We start from the raw sequence: 21875 nt of genomic DNA, 5'->3' as shown, positions 1-21875 counted from the left end.
CTTCATCCCTTTATCAGAGGCAACTTACAATCCCTTAAGACGACGATTAGACTTTTTGGTAGAGGTCAAGAAAGGTTTAGCTGACTGAAGCAAATAACACTAATAATATAATCATCTTACATTTATAGCCAGGGAACTGCAGATGTTGCACATCCACGTATTTCTGTTAGCTTTTGATTAACAAGGTGACACACTTGAAGGAGCAAGCTCAGTAAAACTGTAAAACTAACATTTAAAAAAAGTACTTACTGAATTGTCAGCACCAAAAGCATTTACCTGATGCCTTCAGCTTGGCTTTATATTCTGTCGTGATGGTTTCACATTTGGGGATTTGTGGTTTGTTGGGGTTTTTTTTGTTGGGTTTTTTTTTTCCTCTCCCCACAACCATAATACATTCTAGATTGTACACACAATCCATAAATATTAAAGTTATAGCCAATTTATTACAGATATTATTTCCCTGATACTGAAACAATGTTATATATAAATATTTCTACATTAATATAAATACATGCAAAACAAATCAGAAAATAGAAGTCTTGAGTAAAGAATGACTAAATTGCAAAAGAAAAAAAAAAGATAAATTGTGTACTTCGCACTTATTTGTGGTCATAATTTTACCAATCTATTCAAGCTTGCAGTCTCCAACTCTGATCCCAGAGGAAAAAATCCTTCTTGCTGTCAATATCTGTCAGTATCATCAATTCTCTTTTTAATATTATGCTTACAGGAAAAGGAGTTTTTTAATGCAGTTACAGATTATTTGAAACCGTGGCACACAGCTTAAGCAAGACTCTCTGCAAAGGAACAGTAACGCCACCAATGAAGTGTGGTTTCTAAGTACCATGCACAGAAAATTGTCAATATATCAATACCTTACACAGGTGAAGGCAGAGATGAAGCATTAACGTATTTTTTTCCTGCAACTTCTGCATGTCTCTCTGTAAAAAGTGATGACAATATATAAATGATTCTATCTACGACAGGTAGTAGAGACAAGAGTAATCTGTACTGTTTTTAAGAAAAGGAAATCAGCATTGGCCATGTTTCTTTATTTCATACTTCACATCTTCACTCAATAGTGTTCCTGAAGGTTTGAAAAATTGTCCTGTACACCATGAATATACAAAATTTATCTGAAGCACTAAATCTGTAAAAATAGAAACAATTCAGTCAGATCGAGTGTAACTGAAGACATGGCAGACAGTAAAGGGATTGCTTATCTGGGCTGAAGACGGAGTCAGAAAATAAGACTTAACTAAAGGAACCAGAGGTTATTAAGGAAACAGAACTAAGTAAATTAAGATTTTACTAATTTGTCAGAAGATAGGAGAGATAAAGGTAATGGATTTTATTTTAAATCAGTAAGCATAATGTCACTTTTTAGAGACACCTTGGTGGTCTAATTACATACAACTAGAAAACTCACTGCCTTCAGGCACCCTCATGTCAAGTGCAAATCTGCGCAGTTATAGAATATATTTATAAAATATACTATATGCAAACATCTTTACAGAGCTTTAAATCAAGCCAAAAAGTAAATATACTTGGATGGGACAACAGGAAAAGAAAAAGAAACAAACAAAAGAATGGATGCAAAAATGTGGGCAGTGTGATTGTGGCCCTTCAAAGCCAGAGAAAACCATTCAGTTTGTCTGCAACAAAAAGGAGATGGGATTTGCACCTTAAAAGCTGACCGTTAACAAGAATGAGGAAAACATCCTCTGTGCTTCTGCAAATTAACTTAAAATTAGCTTTCATGACATTTTATGTACTGTCATGATCTTAAAATATCTTCTAAAGCGCAATGTCAACCCTTGAATACCAATAACCAATCATGTAATTGAAAGTGAAAGGGCTTCCCAGTTAAATTCAAATTACATACTACATAATTCTAAGGAGTGCAATGCTCTGAAAAAAGCTTTAAATTAAATTATTTTACTTGTAAAGCTAGTGTTAGCTTTTTTTTTTTTAGTTAAAAAACAACCGGAAGCAAAAAAACTGCAAGAGTACAAATGACAGAATAGTTTTAGATACACCATGTGAAAGAGTGAATTATCCACCGATGCAGACAGAAACATCCATTTGCTACATTATTTGCTTCCTTACTTCATTCCATTGCATGTACACACAGCTTAAGTATTAAAATGCAGAATAATAAATAAAACGGCTCAGATTACTAGCAAGGGGCAAAACACAATTCGGAATTGTGCTCTATCTAGTTTCTGTTTTCAGCAGTCTTTTCTCTTGCAGTTTGTAAGAAAAATCATAATCAGACTTCCAAAAAGAGTCATTCTTGTTTTTATCAGAAACTCAAGTTCATTTGCCCAGGTTTATAACCCAAGACGTTTCTGTGAAGGAAGCACAGTGCAAATTATATGACTAATAAAACTTGCGTACATAGAAAGTAGTTTACTTGATTAATGTTAACTGGTATCTTTATGAAATACATTGTAAAACAAAGATTAAACAACAGGACTGGGCTTGTCTTTTTTTTTTTTTTCCTCAGACTTTGTTTCCCTAATCCCTCCTTTGAAAAGCTTACTGAGTTACAAAAATCTTTAATAAAGTTCCAGTCTTCAGCAGATAACCATTATAAATGCTGCCAATCAATTCCAACTAGCGTTTGATTTGCTTCTTGTGCATGTCCAATTTCCTCTGTGATACTGTGCTGCTGCCAGAGCTTTTGAATCTTTTTAAATCGTTCTTTGCACAGATGTAAGGGATTCCCACGTCTGAAAAGGAGATAATACTTATCAGGAATGATAAAACACCGCAACCAAGCACAAACACTCAGGTGTGACATATTAAATAACCCTTTAAAATATTTAGATAACCTTTTAACATTATTATCTGTCAAAACAAATTGACAATTATTTGCATTAGTAAAATGGAACTCTACCTTGTCTGGTCCCCCACCCCTACTGCTCCACAGGTACCCTCCAGCCTTTGGGAATCTCACGTACAGCCCACAGAAGCCTGAATGCAGGTTTTTCCACAATCTTTCCAGGCTGAACCAGTTTAGATTCTATGATTTCGACCAGTTTCAGAAACAGCAAGCATTAACAATATCAGGTCTACAAACTTCTGCTTCACAGGAAGCAGAGACAGGAGTTAAGATAAATTATTACTAAATAAAATATTTTCTCAGGTTTTTTACTTGGTATTAAATTAACACAGATTATACAAATAAAGGCACTATGTACAAATAAAAGACAGTCTTTGTTTCTAAGCATCTTCCCAGATTATAAAAAAACCAGAAAACTGTTTATAACTTGTGAAAGATCTTCCATTAAATACTTTTAACCTAAACATACACACTAGCATTAAAATGTCTGAAGATATTAGATGCAGCAGCAATGTCAAAATATAGTATTATCTATATAAAAAGTGTGTTCTACCAACCAACCAGTTTCAGAACACTTGTCTTTAAAAGAAGTATTTTTAAAAATATTTACCTGAGTCCCTGGTCTGTCTCTCCATAGTCATCGAGATAAGGAGGAGGATAAAAGCAGCCCTTTGTTTTTCCAGCTAAAAATAGCACCTGACATTCTCGTACTCTAGAGACAAACACAGAGAAGATTTTTAGGCACTGATCTTAGGTGAATTGCTTCTAATATTTTCTTAGACACTACTTCTGCAGTTCTCACCTACCTTCCTTCGGCATCATCTACATGTATAGCTTTTTAAAGGTACTTTTTTTTAACTAATGAACTTATTCTCCTCCTGTTACAACTCCTCAGTAGCAGTTAAAAATAAAGTACTTTCATGTCATATTATCTGCAGTCTGTGTAAAATGCCCAACACAACTACAAGAAAATAAAATGATTTAATTTCTCACTAATCTTTGCTAAAGTGAAAACAGACATTAGCTAACATTTCCTCATATGCTGGAAGATAACTAAATAAATTTCCATGTTTTCAACAGCAGTAACGGCAACAACAAAATCAAGGCATTTGCATTGCAATATCTGAGCAGAAGTAAATGCAGAGAGAAAACAAATTCCCTCTGAAATGAAATTCAAATTTTCTATGATACTTTCTCTTCAAAGAAACAGCCTCTGAACCTTATACCAACGTACGAGGAAGATGAATAAAACTCTAGGTCTTAGGCAATCCTGCTACTAACAAACCGTTGCCTTTACAAGTCACCCCTGCAATCACATTTATAGAACAATTCATTTCACGTCTGCACCCAGCCCCCAGCCGAGCAATGCAGGTGGAGGTGTTCAGTCCCTTACCTAAGGAATATGCCCACTCCAGAACCGCAGGTGTACGTGTGTGCGGTACAGGCTCCAACATCTTCTCCTTCTAATTCAGTTTGACAGCAGTAACTCTGAGAACACAGCATGGTCCCACACACAAGGCACAATGTTGGGGCTCTGCTTTTATCACCACCTGATTTCGGACACCTTTTGTTAAGGGAAAAAAAAAATAAATCCATTGTATGAATTAACTCTAGGTGGTAAAAGACTCACAAGTGCTTTTGAATGTTTATAACATTAGCAGTTAATTCTTGCAGCTTCTATTTCAGCAAAATGCACGGCCGTTTTGGTGAAAGAGGTGACAAACAGTATGTGCCATTAACTTTCTATAAATAACTTTCTGAGGCTTTGAGGTTAGAGGTTTCCCTGTTCATCAAAAGGAGCACAAGACTTTAGGGATCTATAATTGCATACAACTTACGAGAAATTGGATGCTTGGTTAATGAGGCAGCTGTAGTCATCTGGAAGGTCTATTAATTTGTTGGATTCCCGTGCATAGCTAGAATAAAGCAATTAAATTAACCACTCATATTTCAATGAATAATAAACAGGGATTTCAGACTCATTCATGTTTTCCTGACTCATCTAAACATCTGCGTATAATTACACTTTTAATGTTTTCCTCTTCTCTGCCATTCAGAGACTATAATGGTAACACATAAAAGAAATGCACAACACTTTGACTAGACCACCCCCAGTTTCCTTAGTCATAATTTTTAAGGAATTTTAGAAAATGCACAGGCAGAAAGTAAAAAAAAAAAATACATGTCATATGTATGCTTTTAGCAAAACCTCACGATGAGGTCGCTACAGGTTTAACCAAATATCAATCTCTGCCTCCTCAGTTTGCTTTGTATTCTCCTTTTGTCACTAATTTCAAACGGAAAATAGTCTCTCAAAAGTTCAGAGAAATTTTATCCTGAAAAGAACAAAATACTCATGCAATGAAAAGAATCTATTAAATACCAATTATTTATATCTTTAGACATAACAGCTAAAAGTTCGGTTTTTTGTAGAGGCTATGCACTACTTTTTAACATTTTTCAACTCCAGGAATAATACAGATTAGACTGTGAAATGTAAACAGAGGTTTGTAACAGAAGCAATGTAGGAGCATGCTGAGAGAAAAAATCCACACCACTGTCAAATCAGACATAATCTTGGGAAGAACAGTTAGGAATCAGCAGAAGAAACATGAAAAAAATCCCAATAATCACATATAACAGGAAATTAATTATGCAATCAGAGTATTCTTACTGTAAAAGAAACTCTGTTACTAGCCTGGTGTTTAACAGATGAAGCGACTCTTTTATTTTTATCACTGAGCCTTACCGTATGTACAATGTTGAAAGAGAGACTACGTATTTAGCACAGGAGATTAAAATGTAGGGATATGTTTTTAACGACAGCACTGTGAATCTCATATTAATTTATAATTATTTGAATAATTGATAATGACTATTTTACCCAGTCTTCATAAACAAAAATACCCCAAATACTTTTCCATGCCCACTAAGTATTAAATGTGTTCTGAATTCAAAATAATTGCTTAACAATTAGAAAAGTACAGAAAGCAAATTTTCTTTTTAACAGGTGGCTTGGTGTTGATTTCACCAAAGAATCTGGATTCTTTAAAAAGCTCTTCAATATCTGGTATTTTAAAAAAAAATGTTATATATGTCTTTTACCAACAGTATTATCTTTTGAACCAGAAGGTACAAAATTAGTTCAGGAAACATAGGAAGAAATGTTACGGCATCTGAACACTGCAGATCAGTCTAAATAGAAATGTAATGTTTAACTCTGCCTTTAAAATCTACTAATTTAAATAATATTTCACTTTTCTTACCAAATTCCCCAAATCTCTTTGCTTATCCCTTATATCTTCATCATTCAACAAAACAGAACTGATCCTATGTTATTATAAATGCCCTTTGGGAAAAAGTATTTGGAGAAAACGGCAACACTGAAGTTTCTCGCTTATCTCTACTTAAAATTTCTCCATGTTTACCTGATAGCACGTCTCTTGCCTTCCAGATATCTTTTTACTTCATTGTTACTGCACCAACTACAAGAAAGAAACAAAAATGGATAGATGATACTTGCCTAAAACAAATAAGCACAAAAATCTACAATACATTTATTCAATAATCTTTACAACCAAAATGATTTCTTTCAAAACACTTCTTTCACAAATGCTTTTCAAAGTCTAAGATTCACTTTCACACATGGACCCCTGGGAGAATACTTATATTGCTGTATTTGCACAGAATTATTATATTTAAACTAAGTATAAAAACATGACTTACCTTTCTATTAATGTGTTGAGAATCTCACTGTTTTCTTGAAAAAGGCAGGTGAGGTTGTTTGGCAAGGAAAGATAGCTACATAAGTGTTCAAACTGGTTTGTTCCATTTACTGTAAAAAAAAAAAAAGTGTGGTTCTCATAATTACATTTTTAAAATGACATTATCTACAATTAATGAGGTCCTGAGGCAGGGGAGGGGGAAGGGAAAGCAAAACCTTTAGTGTCACCACCACCGTCAGGACATCCCTGAGTGTCGGTGACCTGCAGGGCCACCCAAGCAACTACGACTTGAGGCCTGGAGAACAAGGGAGGCAAAGCCTTCTCCTTCCCTGTCCTCCAGCCTACGGACCTACAGCCTGCAAGTACATCTGCTCTTTGTACCTCAGCTTTAGAGTATCTGTAACATAAAGAATTCAGGTGGCCACTGCTGGCCCAGGCTATGAACTTGAGAAACCATGTTACAGCAAATCAAAGTTCAGGCATAGAGGTTTCTTTTCTTTTGGTTCATGTGCTTCAGTATCGTGATTGTTAAACAAAGAAACCCCACAAACACTTGCACTTAAAACACCATTTCTCGAGGACCTCCCTGTCGAGGAAACATTCCACAAGCACCACATGAGAAGATACCCATGACAAGAGAAAACCGCCGCTGCCATGTGAGCTCAGCACCAAGGATCAGACCTTATTTTAAACGTGGGAATACTAAAGCAGTATGAACCTATTTATTATTAAAACCTTGAGACATTCTGTCTCTACATACACAACAGGTGGAAGACAGTAAACTATGCTATCAATTACTCAGTTATCAATTATTTGGAGTGTAATATAACATAGTGTATTCGCAGAGAAATGCTAGTTACTAGTGGATGCTGATCTGAATGAAATCAATGCAAGAAAAATCAGGTTTCATTTGAAAACAGTAATCAATCAATTTGAAACAATCAAAGTTTCACTTTTTAACCAAAAAGCATGAATTTCTGTTTTAAGTAATCTAGAATGACATTTGTTGTACTGGTTTTAAAATATTTTTCTATCCTTTCTCAATATACAGATATGACTCTGCAACGGTAGAAAGCTCACATTCATTAAATCAGCTGCTTCAGAAAAGAGACTTTAAATGTCATTTACTTTGTCCATAAAGGTTTATGTCTTGAAAAGCTGATTTTATACAAAGCAGACTGTACCTTGAATTTCTGAAGGTGCTGGGACTCCATTTAAGTAATGGAAAAACAAAGCAGAACATCTCAGGAAAGGCATGATTCCAGCTTTCAGATTCCTCCACAGGTGCCAGCCAGAGGAAATTTCTTTCAAGGCACTTAAGGGAACACAATGAAAAAAGTTTGCTTTCATTTAATCATTTCAGTTTGAGAGCTATATTTAGTAAGTCTTCAGTCATATTTCATATTAAACTTCTGACTTCAGTTGAAACAAACACTACGCGAAGTGTTCATTTCAAAGCTAACTCCAAGAAAAACAAGAAAAGAGATGCATAAAAACGTAACCAATTGGAACGGTAAATTAAGGAAATTTTGCAAAGACATTTCAGATCGTAACAAGTTTTCTGTACTCAAGACACTGCCAACTCCAGATTCTACCTATCTGCAAGCTGACTAAAAAAAATTGTTCCAGAGCATAAGCTTCATGAGCTCAGAGGAAATTATCGGAATAGTTACTTGAAAAGTGAATCTAGAAGATAAGAATTTAATCTAGTGGATAAGAAAAAAGACACAAGACCTCGCTAGTTAAAAGTCTTATTTTTGACAGCATTAGTATACAGAATTCAGTCAGTAGTTAATGTTGAGTCAGGGAGGAAGAAAATATTACCACATTTTATCAAAAGATTGTGCTTTTACCTTCCTGTACACTGGTTAAGAAATTTATACAGTGCAAGCACAGCTATTTCCTCTTCACTGTTAGTGTTTTCTTGATCCATGCCATTCTCTTCTACAGAAGAAAGAAATAACAGGCAAATTACTTCACACCTACACGTTCATACAGCAAGAACGTAATTTTTCAAGTTTTGAGAAGGCAAGAATTAAGTGAAACATTCCACTGTACTTCAATATGACATACTAGAAAAAAAAATTTCTGCTGCAAATGTTCTGTGTAAGTTTACGCTACCGTCAGCTCCAAGGAGGTATTAGTTAACTTGTTCCATTGGTTGGATTTCTTAATGCTTTTGGCATACTACAGCTTAGGCACTTCCTCTTGCCAGAAGATACCTCAGTTCCTTACTCTGCTAAATGCATCATGCAATGCATAAGCCAAGCGTCTGCAATAAACTCCTCCTGGCACTTCCTACAGTAGCTGGAAAGGTGGGATCCACGACCAGCTAAGCTCCAAAACATCTTTCATGTTCAGTAATAAAGACAAAAGACTAAACTTGCATGAGTACAATGTATCGATACTTTCTATGGGCTGGAAGAGAGAGCACCAACATCTTTATTTTCAGACTGTAGGCTGCACACATTTACCAATTGCACTTTAGTGTTTTCCAAGAACAGATCTGAGGAATCATTTTGACAGAAGTTGAAAGAGAGCGCCATTACCTGTTGATGAGGTAAGTAAAATCTGTACTATGTGTGCCATAGTGACAAGATGAAATAGATGAAGATCTCCAGTGCCAAGACTAACCCCTGAAAAATCCTGACAATGTATGGCAGGGGAAGAGAGCACCAAGCTTACCTGTAAAAGAAAACAAGAAAGATGCTGTATTCCCTCTCTTTTTGAATCTTCCCATTTTCTCTGCTCATGCTGCAACCACACCCTTGGAAGGCAGCATAGCTCATAAGGCTAATTTTGAAGCTAATGAGCTAACCATTAAATGATTAGCTATTAGTGGGTTTTGGGGAGCTTTTTGTTTGTTGCTATTTTTTGTTGGGAGGTTTTGATTTTGCTTTTTACATCCAAAGAGTATACGTTCCATCTCATTTTATTCCTTTTGTAGTTACAAATTAGAATAGCTGAAATGTAAAAAAAACTTTTTAAATTGTATCAAGTAGTGAAAAAAATACTAAAAGCCTGAACATTTTGAAAGGTTCCTAATCCAGAGTAAAGAGAGAGTTTCTAATTGATTTTTTACACAGTGCCTACTGGATCAAAACATTATACCTATTATGGAACACTTACCAGTAAATGAAACATGTCAATATCAAGTACGCAAGGAAGATTTCCATTTTTTTCATTAGGCACCAGTGCTGAGTATTTCAGAGAGAAAAATAGATTTGTTAATTAAAATTTATACGTGAAAAGATTCTAGTGTACTTCAGTTACAAAATGAGAGCCATCTCCTTGATTTATATGCCTAAAGAACTTAAAATACAAATGTACCTGGTTTTGGCCAGAAAGGTGTGAATTCAAGAGTTGTTCAACATTACTGGAAAAGGCTCTTGCCTACTTGACTATACTGTACTGAAATGAAATGCATCCAAACAACATTGGTCCCGTGAGAAGACATTAAAATGGCTACTTCTGGTGTTTTGGAGAAGAGGAGACTCAGGGGGCACCTTACCACTCTCTACAGCTCCCTGAAGGGAGGGTGTAGTCAGGTGGGGGTCAGGCTCTTCTTCCGGGCAACCAGTGACAGGACGAGGGGTCATGGCCTGAAACTGCGTCAAGGGAGGTTTAGGCTGGATCTCAGGAAGCCCTTCCTCACGGAGAGGGTGCTGAGGCACTGGGATGCACTGCCCAGGGAAGTGGTGGGAGTCACCATCCCTGAAGGTGTTCAGGGAGAGGCTGGATGTGGCACTTAGTGCCGTGGTCTGGCTGATGTGATGATGTTGGGTCACAGGCTGGACTTGATGATCTCAGAGGTCTTTTCCAGCCTCAATAATTCTGTGATTCTGTGACTTCCTTTCATTGCTTAATTGTCCAGTGGAAGATAAAGTGAAACAGTATCTCACCCTCAACTCAAAATCAAGCTCAAACATAGAGCATCTGAACAGCTGTCCAACCGGCAACAATTAATGTTTCTGTTTGAAGGAAACTTTCACAATTCACCTAACTTTACAAGGTTTGCTAAATTTGCCTCACATAACTCATTTGCCTTACAGATTCAAAACCACATTGCTAAAGAGTCTTTTAAGTTCATTATTTTATCTCCAATTAAGGGAAGCTAGGTATTGGTCTCTCCACCCCTCTAGTATTCACACTCACAGTCACGACATCGAATTATCAAAGCTCTCCAGCTGATAACAGCAATTCACACATTTAATAAATTCCAAGGGCCTCTATCTTAAAGCAAACATAAAAACATGTCTTGAAAATGTTACAACATATTTACAAACAAAAATCAAGGAACAACTGCAAACTTCTTTAAGCAGCAAAATCTAATTTATAATAAAGTTTCAACTGCAGCTATGAGAATAGTTTACAATGTAGATATAAGCATTAAGCTGCCGAGTTTAAAAACAATACTACAGTAAAAAAATAATCTGATCATAATAATTTAAAAATACTTCAGTTGAAGGCTGCTGCCTTGCTGGCCAAAAAATCAGAAGCTGAAAATCTGACATTTTGAAGATATTTGTATTGCCAAACATTTTGCTACCACTCAGATTTCAAATGCTTTTACTTTTGTAGGCATATAGGCACAGAACTCAACCCAAAACTGTGGAAAATACTTCTATCAAAAACACGACCAGAGCAAGAGACTTCCAAAAGCAAGCTCTTATTCAGTAAGACATCTTTATGCACAGTCCATAGAATGCTGACAGATCAAAAGCTAATAGTTTTCCTTATTCTTAGCCTTGAAAAAACCAGCAAACACTTTTCCTTCATAAAAATAAAAGCAGTACAGTTGCTTCTGTCAGCTTGAAGGAAGAAGAGCTTTGAAGAAACATTGATTCAAGTTTTCAAGAAAACCCAAACCATGCACAACACCATACACTACAAAGTTCCAGTCAAATAGCTAGCAGCATTTTCTCTTCTGCTTCACAGAGAAAATGGCTCAATCTTTACTGCTAAAAACTGATGCTAATTAAATTCTTCCCCATAAATCTGCCAACTGTTTGCTGAGGCAGGTGGAATCAATTCTACCAGTAATTTCAGTATTATGAATGTATTTTAAAAGTTTCCCTGCTTTACTGATCATACATATTAAAATTATCTTATTGTACAATATCCTTTCAGAATAGTCCTCTCATGGGTAATAACAGCATTAGGCTGAATTTCAGACTTCACCTGTATCTACAAATACTTCAAGGTTGGCTGTCCTCATTAAAATTCTCAACTAATACATGACATTGTGTAATAAATCATGTCTTATCACAGATCGTACTTTTCAAAGACAGAAGTTTACAGATCTATTACAGACCTCTGCAAATATCCTACTTCCTTTCAGTACTACATTAACCTTAATTTCCTCCTCTTTAAAGTCCCAGCCTATCACTTTTCTGTTCTGAAATACCATGTTTCCTCCTCCTTTGCTTTAGGTATCTTTCCAAAAGCAGCAATATAAATGCCAGGAAGAGTCAACAGAACTCCCTCACAGTGAAATATCCACACTTCTCTTGAAATGTATCTTGAAACTGCAGTTTTTTCCAAGGTATGGTATAGGTACGGTATAGGTACAGATGTGAAAATACCAGCTCTTGGTCTATTACTTAAAACCACCGCACAAAACAATCTTCTTGTAATCAAGATTAGCAATCATTCTGTAAGCATTTTTCTAGAGCTCCATCTTTGCGAAAAACAGCATAAAGAGATAAACTTACATGCTAAGAGAGTACAAAAGTGACCCTGTACTGCTGAAAGAGATGAAACTGTCCAGTGAGCTGCTGCAAATCTTGTTAATGATGTAAGGCAGTCATCCTTTAAAAACAAAGAAAAAGAGACATTGCCACAGTTAACCAAGTTCCTCAATAGGAAAAAGGTCTTTTGACTTAGAGCAGTCTTTCCAGACCCCTTAGCCACAGTTTATGGGAACATTTTGAGTGTTTATAACAGACATTAATGTTTAGGCAAATACACAAGTTCCTTCAGTATTCTTATTCTGACTGTTACCATGAGAAATGCTGGCCGTACTAAACTACACATATACAGACAAAAAAAACTAACAGTTTTGCTAGATTTGATTTTCAGATAGGTTAATAACCAGATACTGACGGACCAAACAGCAGGATCCAACAAATAAAGCTATCAAATAGCCATAAGTTAAAGTTTAGATATTCTGTATTAAAGAAGCACAATTTCCTCTTTTCCCTCTGATTCAGAGAGGAATTGCTACTTAAACCTTACCTGTCGACATGGTAAATGACCAAATAATGGTTTATCTTCATCAGCCAAAATTCGTTCTGGGAAAAAACAAAGCCCCAAAATATTTCAGTGCTGTGAATTTAACTAAATTCTGAAATTCATATATAAATGAGCAAAATTAATACATTAGTACCTATACTCTGTATTGTGTAAGCACAGCTTCCCCAGCACATTATAGGTACTCGTGGATCTTCTTCGTTTGGATGAACCTTCAAGCCTACTTTGTATGTTGCTGTACCAAAAGTTGTCAACATCTCTTTTATGCTCTCAGAATAAGGATTCCTGAAACAAAGAAAATTATATCATTAATTCACTGTTTTCTCCACTGGCAGCACAGTACTTTTAATGATGAGCATCCAATCCCTTAGTTGAACATCCGCAGTTTTACATTACAGATGAAAATTCCAGTATCCTTCTTTGGATCTGGTATTCTGTAATCTCTTTTCTGTGACAGATACACTCCCAATTATTTTTTGACTTTTTGAGAAGACATTAATGTCCAGTCTTCAAAGATGACATAGTTAAGGCTAAATTAAAAGTATTGTGGGTGACTGATAGCAAAATCAATCATCAGCTGTGATAGGTGTCTTGCATTTCTATGTGCAGCTGGCAGACAAATGTCTGTACCATGTAATGAATTTTATTATTTTCTCCTCAGGTGAAGACTCCAACACAACCACGCCATAATAGCTGAAATTACACATTAACATACTCTCCATTTCATAGTCTTTCTTAATTTTAACTTGTACTGCCGAGCTATAATGATTTGTTCATCCAGCTACAAGTAATAGGGAAACAGATTTTAATCCTGATGTCAAAATTTGTACAGCAACTGCACCATCTTCTCTGCACATCCACTTCCCACATCCACCTCTGAAATTCTACTGCATTATTTACTACTTGTCGGTTGGACTTCAATGCCATCATAATAGTATCTTTTTCTTTAATGAAAGCAAAATTCATATATTTGTCTTAGCTACTGAGATCTGAGAGCACAGAAGTTGCATCCTATTTTCATGTTATCATTTCAAGATGAATTTAAAATGAATTACTTAGAAGTGAACACATACTTCGGTTTGAAATCCGGTCTAAAACCTTCAGGTAATTGCAGCTGATCCATATTTTCTGAATTACTAGAACTGCCTGTACAAACAAGAAGGAATAAAACACTGATTAAATCATCTACACATAATTTTTACATTACAAAAATGCGCAGGGGCACTACGCTAGAAACTGAAATTCCAAGCCACTTTTGCCACCATCTCTCAACTTCACTGTGGTAGCATCGCAATATTCCATCTTTTCCATGAATATTACAACATTTTCACCTACAAATATACAGATTTCTTCAAACTTACTTGCACCGTCTTCATTTCGAAGTAAATACAGCGCTTTTATTTGCTGCGATATTGTTTTGATCCACTGAGATAGGTTTGGTTGGCCTGAAAAGTCTAACCTGTCCAAAAAATAGACAGAATACATACATTAATTAAAAGCAGACTATATTCAGAATTAGTATTTCATAGGTATTCCACGTTCTTCTGTTCCTCAAAAGGCTCCTTCTCTGCTGCCCGTATATTTCCCTACGTTCAGTTCTTTTCCTGCAGGACCTACACTTTACTGTCTTTTCATACTCTAAATTCCATACTATACAATAACCAAAGAAGCTCCACAAATCAAAATAAGCATGCTGGCAATCCATTTGACATTACCAAAACAGAAAATAATAAGCATTTTGAAAGGGGGTTTTGGGATGTGACTTATTTGGAATTTTTTGGGTTTCAGTTTTTTTGTTTTGTTTTTTTTTACATTTATTGAAGACATCTATGAAGCAAACAGACCTGTTAAACAAAACTCTTGGTGGAGGAAGCAGAGGAATAACGGTGTTGCTTAAGCATTCACAAAGCGGGCAAAGGAATTCACCATTTTCTACATCATAACTTGTGTGTACCCGTAGTCTCTGTTGTCTCCGTTGCTCTTTTGCTTGGACAGCATCAAAGTACCTTTAGAAAAGTGCAAGATATTAGTGCCAAATTATTAAAAAGCTACTTGGACATACACATTCATGAACTCTCATCAAGACACTGTTTGGCCTTTTCCCAGATATATATAGGATAATTATCTGCAGAAAAATGCTCTACTCCCGCTGACTGATAAAGTACTGCTAAACTACAGGCTATCAAGTTTAAGTCTGAACTTTAGCAAATTCCATTTAAGGGGAAGAGGTAGAGCAAAAGTTGAAGTATCAAAAAAAGAAAATCATCTACAGTTCTAGACAAAATTTTAAGCGAGGTGCCACGTTCATTATCCATGTGCATATTCCGTTACAGGCCACAACAGAGCAGCAACTGGAAAAACCGGTGGCTGATCTCCAAATCCTGTACGGAAAGAAACTCAGCTCACTGCTTTGCTAAACCTAACTGTTAGTCCAGAAGCCTCTGAGATGGTTTAGAGTGTGCCGGATGATGATCCAAAAATGGTCTGAATCCAGGCATTAAGGACATTTCCAGGAGTTAATGGCAATCTCACAGGACTGCACATGAGCTTCACAAGAAGACGAAGAACACTTCTTCAGTAAATCAGCCACACCAAAGAACACAAATGAAACCTGCACATGGTTACAGCCACAGAACCTCCGGGAGCTCCTAAACATCTTCACGCAGCAGAAGGCAGAATGTGAAATCAGGTGCTTCATGAGTCACGTCAAGCACCCAAACAAGAGTCTAACCAAAGTCAGAGGCTTGAGTGGCTTCCATTTGTCACATCATCGGAACCACACAGCACTAAGCACGTTTATTCCCCTCCAAAAATCAAGAAAAAAAATTTTCATATAAAAAACATAAAATGGAACAATGGATAAAATTGAGTTTATGGTGAAGATTAACTAGGTTGCAGATGTTTCTGCTTCTGTGGAGGAATTCATAGTGTAAGGGAGGCACTGTCATTAAAAACTGCCGTAGAGAGCACAAGAAGCAGCAGGAACATGTTTATTACTGAACAGCAAAACGACCCCAAAAATCTGAGCTTCAGTGTTCAGATAAATGTGCACCACAGGGGATCATATATAGGGATAAACAACCAAAGGGAACAAAAGCTGCCATGTGTGGCTTCGGAGTCTCCTCTACCAAAATGACAAAACAGTAAATTATTTTTAACATGTTTACAGTATTCATTACAATGATGTATTATTTTAATCGCTTGGTGAAATTCCTCTCTAAGTTTATTATGCAGTAGTAATTTTGCCATTAAAATTAGCACCATTGGGGAAACTGCTGGCACGGCACGCTATTTGGACTGAAAAACTTAAATATAACTCGTTACCTTTGCCAACAATGAGCATGCATAATATGTCCACAGCTACCCGTGTGTGTTCCACATGACAGATCTGGGTGCATGAATAACGGGTCATACTTTTCTGTATTTAAAAGTAAAATAAAACAACTTTGAAATAAGCATTTATGAATAGACTTAACTGCAAATCAAGTTTAACAATAATGCAAGTGTGGTAATATTTACCACAAAAGTGTAATTCATTTGATGAAGAATAAAACATATTAATAATCCACAAAATTTAAACCATTTAGATCATTTACAAGTATCACGTAATTTTATTTTGAGTGTATGTATTGTACTTAAGACTTTTAAAAAAGTGCTCTGAGGTGCTGGGCCCTGGTATAAGTCCTCAAGGTCCTTCTGCAGTTTTGGTGGTTCAGAACCATTAAACAACGAATTGAAGAACATTAATCTTCAGAGTGAGAGAGTAAAATGATTCAGTGCATAAATTTTCTACGTGTTTACATATACAGAATCCAGAGACACCTTTATAATTTTTGCTACTCATCACTGCAATCTGTTTCACAAAGTTACCTAAACTCAAGCTTTTTTTTTCTTTTTTTTTTTTTATTTCCGCTACAAGGCATTTCAGATCATAGAACTGAAAGGAAGGAAACATGTACTTTGTGCTTTTCCAGCACTACATCTCTACAACGTCATGGGCATAGTTTAAGGGCAAATACTTCTGATTTTATACGTTTTTTTTTTCAGTTACAAATGTTTTGTAATAAATGGCTAGCAGAACACTTAGATAATAGTTTGCAGTGATTTTACACTATTTAGAACACATTTTTGTACCTTACTAAAAATATGGGAGTTTTGTCACTGACTACAATGAAGATGGTCACAATTGCAAAGTTAACACAAAAAGGTGAAGCCACTGTCTCAGAAGAAATCATTTGGTTGTTACAGCGACTCCGACATTCACTGAAGACAACTGTCAACTCTACTTACCAGGGTCCGGAGTAATTTTGTTTCTATTTTTAGACAACACAGTTGATCGTTGAATAAATGCTGCCAAGACCATAGCCCTGCTGTCCACTTTGACTTCTTGTTCCTCCTGACACAATATACACATAACAACCTGTCTGCGTTCAGCCACTCTAGTTTGCTCTGGTCCCAAGGCTGTGAGTTTTGCATCCGAAATTACGAGGCTAGAATATTCAAAGAATACCAGTGAGGAAATGATTTGAAAAATGTTACAAATCAGATGACGATTTAAATGTGATTAACGAGCTTTCTAGCTTTGTGATAAATGCTCTCTCACAAAAAATAATTTTGGCCTTTATACAACAACTCCTGTGTCTCCAGAAATAGAACATATCTTACAGAAAAAAAAAATCATACCCTCCCCACAGTATTACCCACTCCAGTTTAACACAGAAACTGTGTAACTGCGACCCTCCATCATCATCGTGTCGGAAGTGTCTGACAGATTCTAAAAACACTCCACTTGCTCCCAAAATAACTAGCACACTTCAATTGGTATTTCCAGTTACAAGCAGGTTTTCTTCCAGGTCGTAAACAGACATATAATCAGCTATTTCCAATTTATTATGTTTAATAGCATAGTCTCTTCAGCACTATTAACAATTTACTGGTTGATTTTATACAAAACATCTGCCTGTTTATGTTGAGCACTATAGGATGGAACGAGGGAGGAAACAGAATTTATCCCATGACCTCAACAGAAAGGAGGAAGAAAGTATTCCATGTACCACTGGTTTTTTGATCTCAAAAACCTTCAGATAGTTGTCCCTCAAGACTTAAAAATAAAAAGCATACTTCTTTAAGCAGCAATAATAGAACAATCTTATGTAAAAGTTAAAGGGAAAAAATTTAAACGTGATTCCTTTACCTATTTTCATGTGCCCCAGAGGTTGAAGTATCCAGCTCCTCCAAAGTTTGCTGAAAGAGTTCTTTGTTTTCATTAATGAAGTGCCGTTGCATCTCAGACATCTGGGCCATGATCTTTTCCCTTCGCAATCTGGCAATCTCAGCTTTTCGCTTCCTTTCAGCTTTGTCTTTATCACGTGAACTCTGAAATGATATTGTGTGCTCAGCCATTTTTAAAATCTTGTTGCAACAGTTTATTTCAGCTACTGCTGTGTGTAATTTGAACTAACCTCTGAACAACTAAAATCTCATAAAAAGGCAAAAGAAAAGTGTACCATAAAGTTATTTTGTGCCCTCTTTAGCTCATGTTCAATGCTAGGTAGAACTAGAGATCCAGCATACTTCTGCCCCTCAACCTCTAACTGTATTTTGTATTTCTCTTCCCTTGGAGCATTCATAACATAAAGAGGTAAGTGACAGGTCTTGTCTCTAGTGCTCCTCTTCCTCCATACTAGGTGTATTCGTAAATGCACTAAGAGGGCTCCAAGGTCTATGTGTAGTACCTAGGATGTCACGTCAATCTAAACAAATTGGCAGAACTTATCTGGAACGACCACCACGGTAAAAATACAGAGATATCATTTCTTTTAACAACTTTCCAAGGAGTCTGAATTTATGGGAAGAGCAGAAACATTAAACACCGGGATCAGTGCTGCAAACAGTTCCAAGGGATAAACTTGTCAAAGATTTGGAGAGCACAATATATAAAGCAAATAAAAATAGTCCAGGGACTCTTCAAAGGTCTTTCAAACAAGTGGGTTTGATCTATAAACCATGAGACAGAATTTCAGAAATCTCTGATGTTTCCCATCTTTGATTTAGAACTGCGATTAGACTTTGCTAGTCACAACCCAGACCCGTTTCAGATCAGCTGTTATGGCTTCCTTTTACCTCTTCCATAATATTTCCTTCTGTCTCAGCCACAGGACTTGTAGAAGAGCTTTCTCGTAGCTTCTTAATAGTATTAAAAGTCTGTAAGAAAAAAAACCCACAATACTTACTTTGTTTGTGACACATGAATATAACTGTATATACTATAATGTTGGCCAGAAAACAGGCAGTGTTAGATTCCAGAAGAGGAAAAAAGTACCTACAAGAAACCAACACTGGAAAATAATGAAATCATCACAATATAATCGATAAAGTTTCAAAAATCTTCCCATGATTTTCGGTGGTTATATAAAAAAGATTTACCTTCAATATCCATCTGATCATGTCCTTATGCACTTCTAGATGAGGTGCGTTTTGCAGTGTTTCTAGCATAGCTAGTATACTAGGGGAGTTAGTGGGTGCCTGTCCTGGTCCTGAGGAAATAAAAACACAACCAGAAACAGTTGTTTATACTGTTACCTGAAAACCTAGCAATTCATTACCAATAAAAATAAAACTCCACAACACTTCTATATGTTCAGCAGATGAAGAATTCCTTGAAGTAACAGGCACAATATGTAACTTTCACTACCTCCCCCTCTGCAAATGTTTTTCAGGAATACCCTCTAAATCCTGAAATGTTAGAGGAAATGGTCTTAAAAGACTTGCTCACTGAATATTTTCTTACAAGACAAATGCACTGCATGTGCTCCCTTGCTTTTTTTATCTTGGGAACTGCCATGCAGAACTTTCGCTATTTTATTTCTCAACTACTTTAAATGAGAGTCTTCACAACTTCCATGTCTTAGCAAAACTAGAGGCACTGATTAGAAGACAAAAAGAAGAGTCAGGATTAAAAAGACCAGTTAAGAACACAACTGCAGTTCTTGCAGTTGTAGGATCTGATCAAGTACAGCAATATTTGTTGAGATGCTGCTTAAAGATATTAAGAATCAGATTTATTGGGAATGATTCAACTTCTAGACTTCTTCTCCTCTAGAAAAGGCCTTTAGTGTTGCTACTATATAGGAAGCACATACGTATAGACAACTTGGTAAAATTTTGATTGAAGAACAAATACACTCTTCTCAGAAGTACTGTTTCAGAATAAAACATGACATTCTAGGATTCCCAGTTATTTAATATTTGCTATATATTTGAAAAGAGAGGCATACTTGATATTTTCTGAGTGAAGGTAAATGTTACAACATTCTCCTCGCTGAGACTCTCCAGATGTTGTTTTTCTTCTTGTAGTGCCATTCCAATTAAATGCAAAACCTAGGTAAAAAGTATAGATTTTATTTCTTTTCTGAAAGAATAATCTCTAGATACAGTTTGGGTAATTCATTAAGAGACAAGGAAGTCATCTGATAAAATTATGTAAGAAGAATATATTTGAAGTTATTTCTATATACTTAATTCCAAAGCTACGTTATACAGGAGTAACAGCATTTGTTTATCAATTCTTGAATCTTTGCCAGATTAAAAAAAAACTTTTTATACCATTTGTATCTTCATTGGCTGTCCTGTCTAGGGAGTGAGAAGTCAGTGCTGCGTAAGTTTCTCCCTAGCAATTTCTTGCTATTATTACAAGTCTCTGGAGAGAACCATGATGCACACTTTAAACCTGTTTTACACGTAAAATTTAACTGTCAAAGAGTTAAAATCTTTACACCAACTTTATTCTAATCCTCTATAAACACGTTCTAAAATAACGTTAAATTTTAGGTCAGTAAAAAGTTGTAATCTCCTTGAACTTAAAAGCTGAAATTATTCTATTTGGCACTGACATGGCCTGAATGTCATTTTAAAGCCAAAACACTTAAATCTTGGTAGTGAACTCTGACATGCTGACTCAACCACTCTGTCACCCCATACAAATTGGCAGAATACTCTAGACAAAAAGCATTACTGAATGTCCAGAATAAACACTGAAACCCGTGTAAGGAAAAGATAATCACCAGAAAATATGTAGCAGAACTATGACATGACAGTCTAAGTATCTACAGAAAAAGTGTTAAAACTCTGATTTCAGTCTTGACATTTTTTACTAAGTTACAGGCAGTTTTTCCTCAGTCTATCGCATCTAACAAGGCCTCATCAGGTATGGGCCACCTCTTCCAGGTGTCTCATATCATCCTTTGCATGGTGCTTCCAAGCTGAGAGTGGCTGACTTGGGAAAGATACAGCCCAGCTGCAGGGCAGCAGTGAGTACAAAGTGCCATGAGTTTCTGAGTAAGTGATAGTGCTCTAAAAAATTGCACATTTTGTAGAACAACACAGAGGTACTCAAATGGGTGAGAATGTTTTAGGCCACTTTCACTAAAAATAAAACCTCATTCTATTCAAACAGTTATTCCAAAGCCTGGCATTCTCTCATTTAGCTAATGTAACCGCATTCTCCAATTTTTTTCTTGTGATTTATAATATCGATATACTGTTCCATTTTCAATTATTTTTGTTATACAGAATTGCTTATGTTAATTTAAATGTAGCTATAGAAGGTAAGATAAACTCACAGTAAGATTAAGTGCCAAAAAGCTAATACTCAGTTTCAAAGCTTGCGTTTCACTGCAAAATCTTATTTAAAAAACCATCAATATTTTTGAAATAGTTTGTGTGTGGATACTAAACCAAGAACCCTGACCAGTATGAATAGCCCTTTGGTGGCAGTTCAATGTTTATCTCTGCACATCCCAGAAAATGACCCTCAAGGACAACAGAATCTACAGGTTTCTAATAATCATTATAAATAGTGAGGAACAAACAGCTCAGCTGAGTTTCCCAAAGCGAATATGGTTTCAAGTTAAAATTTTTTTTCTGTACTTCTATGATTTTTTCTGAAGCGATTTAGTCTAAACTGAAAATAAGCAAAGGAACATCAAGAAAAAGCCAATGTCCTTTACTTAATATGCAAGGACTCAGCTAACTGGTTCTTTACCAGAATA

The 21875-nt window shown here is 35.9% G+C and overlaps 1 protein-coding gene across 1 annotated transcript in view; it reads right to left on the bottom strand.

The window, feature by feature from the left end:
• Nucleotides 1-2032: 2032 nt before the first annotated feature.
• The window catches only part of UBR2 (ubiquitin protein ligase E3 component n-recognin 2), a 51095-nt gene continuing 31252 nt past the window's right edge, over nucleotides 2033-21875 (bottom strand). The window contains exons 25-46 of the mRNA XM_009869080.1: nucleotides 20103-20205; nucleotides 19252-19361; nucleotides 18949-19029; nucleotides 18020-18201; nucleotides 17116-17315; nucleotides 16150-16243; nucleotides 14670-14831; nucleotides 14183-14284; nucleotides 13899-13967; nucleotides 12962-13110; nucleotides 12811-12866; nucleotides 12288-12384; nucleotides 9703-9770; nucleotides 9123-9258; nucleotides 8427-8517; nucleotides 7758-7888; nucleotides 6575-6683; nucleotides 6277-6333; nucleotides 4687-4764; nucleotides 4242-4412; nucleotides 3459-3560; nucleotides 2033-2735 (exon numbers count right to left, since the gene is read on the bottom strand). Coding sequence (XP_009867382.1) covers nucleotides 2594-2735; nucleotides 3459-3560; nucleotides 4242-4412; nucleotides 4687-4764; nucleotides 6277-6333; nucleotides 6575-6683; nucleotides 7758-7888; nucleotides 8427-8517; nucleotides 9123-9258; nucleotides 9703-9770; nucleotides 12288-12384; nucleotides 12811-12866; nucleotides 12962-13110; nucleotides 13899-13967; nucleotides 14183-14284; nucleotides 14670-14831; nucleotides 16150-16243; nucleotides 17116-17315; nucleotides 18020-18201; nucleotides 18949-19029; nucleotides 19252-19361; nucleotides 20103-20205 — 2490 coding nt within the window. The 3' untranslated portion in view covers nucleotides 2033-2593. The remainder of the gene's footprint in view (nucleotides 2736-3458; nucleotides 3561-4241; nucleotides 4413-4686; nucleotides 4765-6276; nucleotides 6334-6574; nucleotides 6684-7757; nucleotides 7889-8426; nucleotides 8518-9122; nucleotides 9259-9702; nucleotides 9771-12287; nucleotides 12385-12810; nucleotides 12867-12961; nucleotides 13111-13898; nucleotides 13968-14182; nucleotides 14285-14669; nucleotides 14832-16149; nucleotides 16244-17115; nucleotides 17316-18019; nucleotides 18202-18948; nucleotides 19030-19251; nucleotides 19362-20102; nucleotides 20206-21875) is intronic.

The sequence above is a fragment of the Apaloderma vittatum genome, unplaced genomic scaffold (genome assembly GCF_000703405.1).
Source record: "Apaloderma vittatum isolate BGI_N311 unplaced genomic scaffold, ASM70340v1 scaffold5075, whole genome shotgun sequence".
NCBI classification, from domain to species: domain Eukaryota; kingdom Metazoa; phylum Chordata; class Aves; order Trogoniformes; family Trogonidae; genus Apaloderma; species Apaloderma vittatum.
The sequence above is the reverse complement of the archived record's forward strand: the minus strand, read 5'-3'. Positions and strand labels throughout refer to the sequence as shown.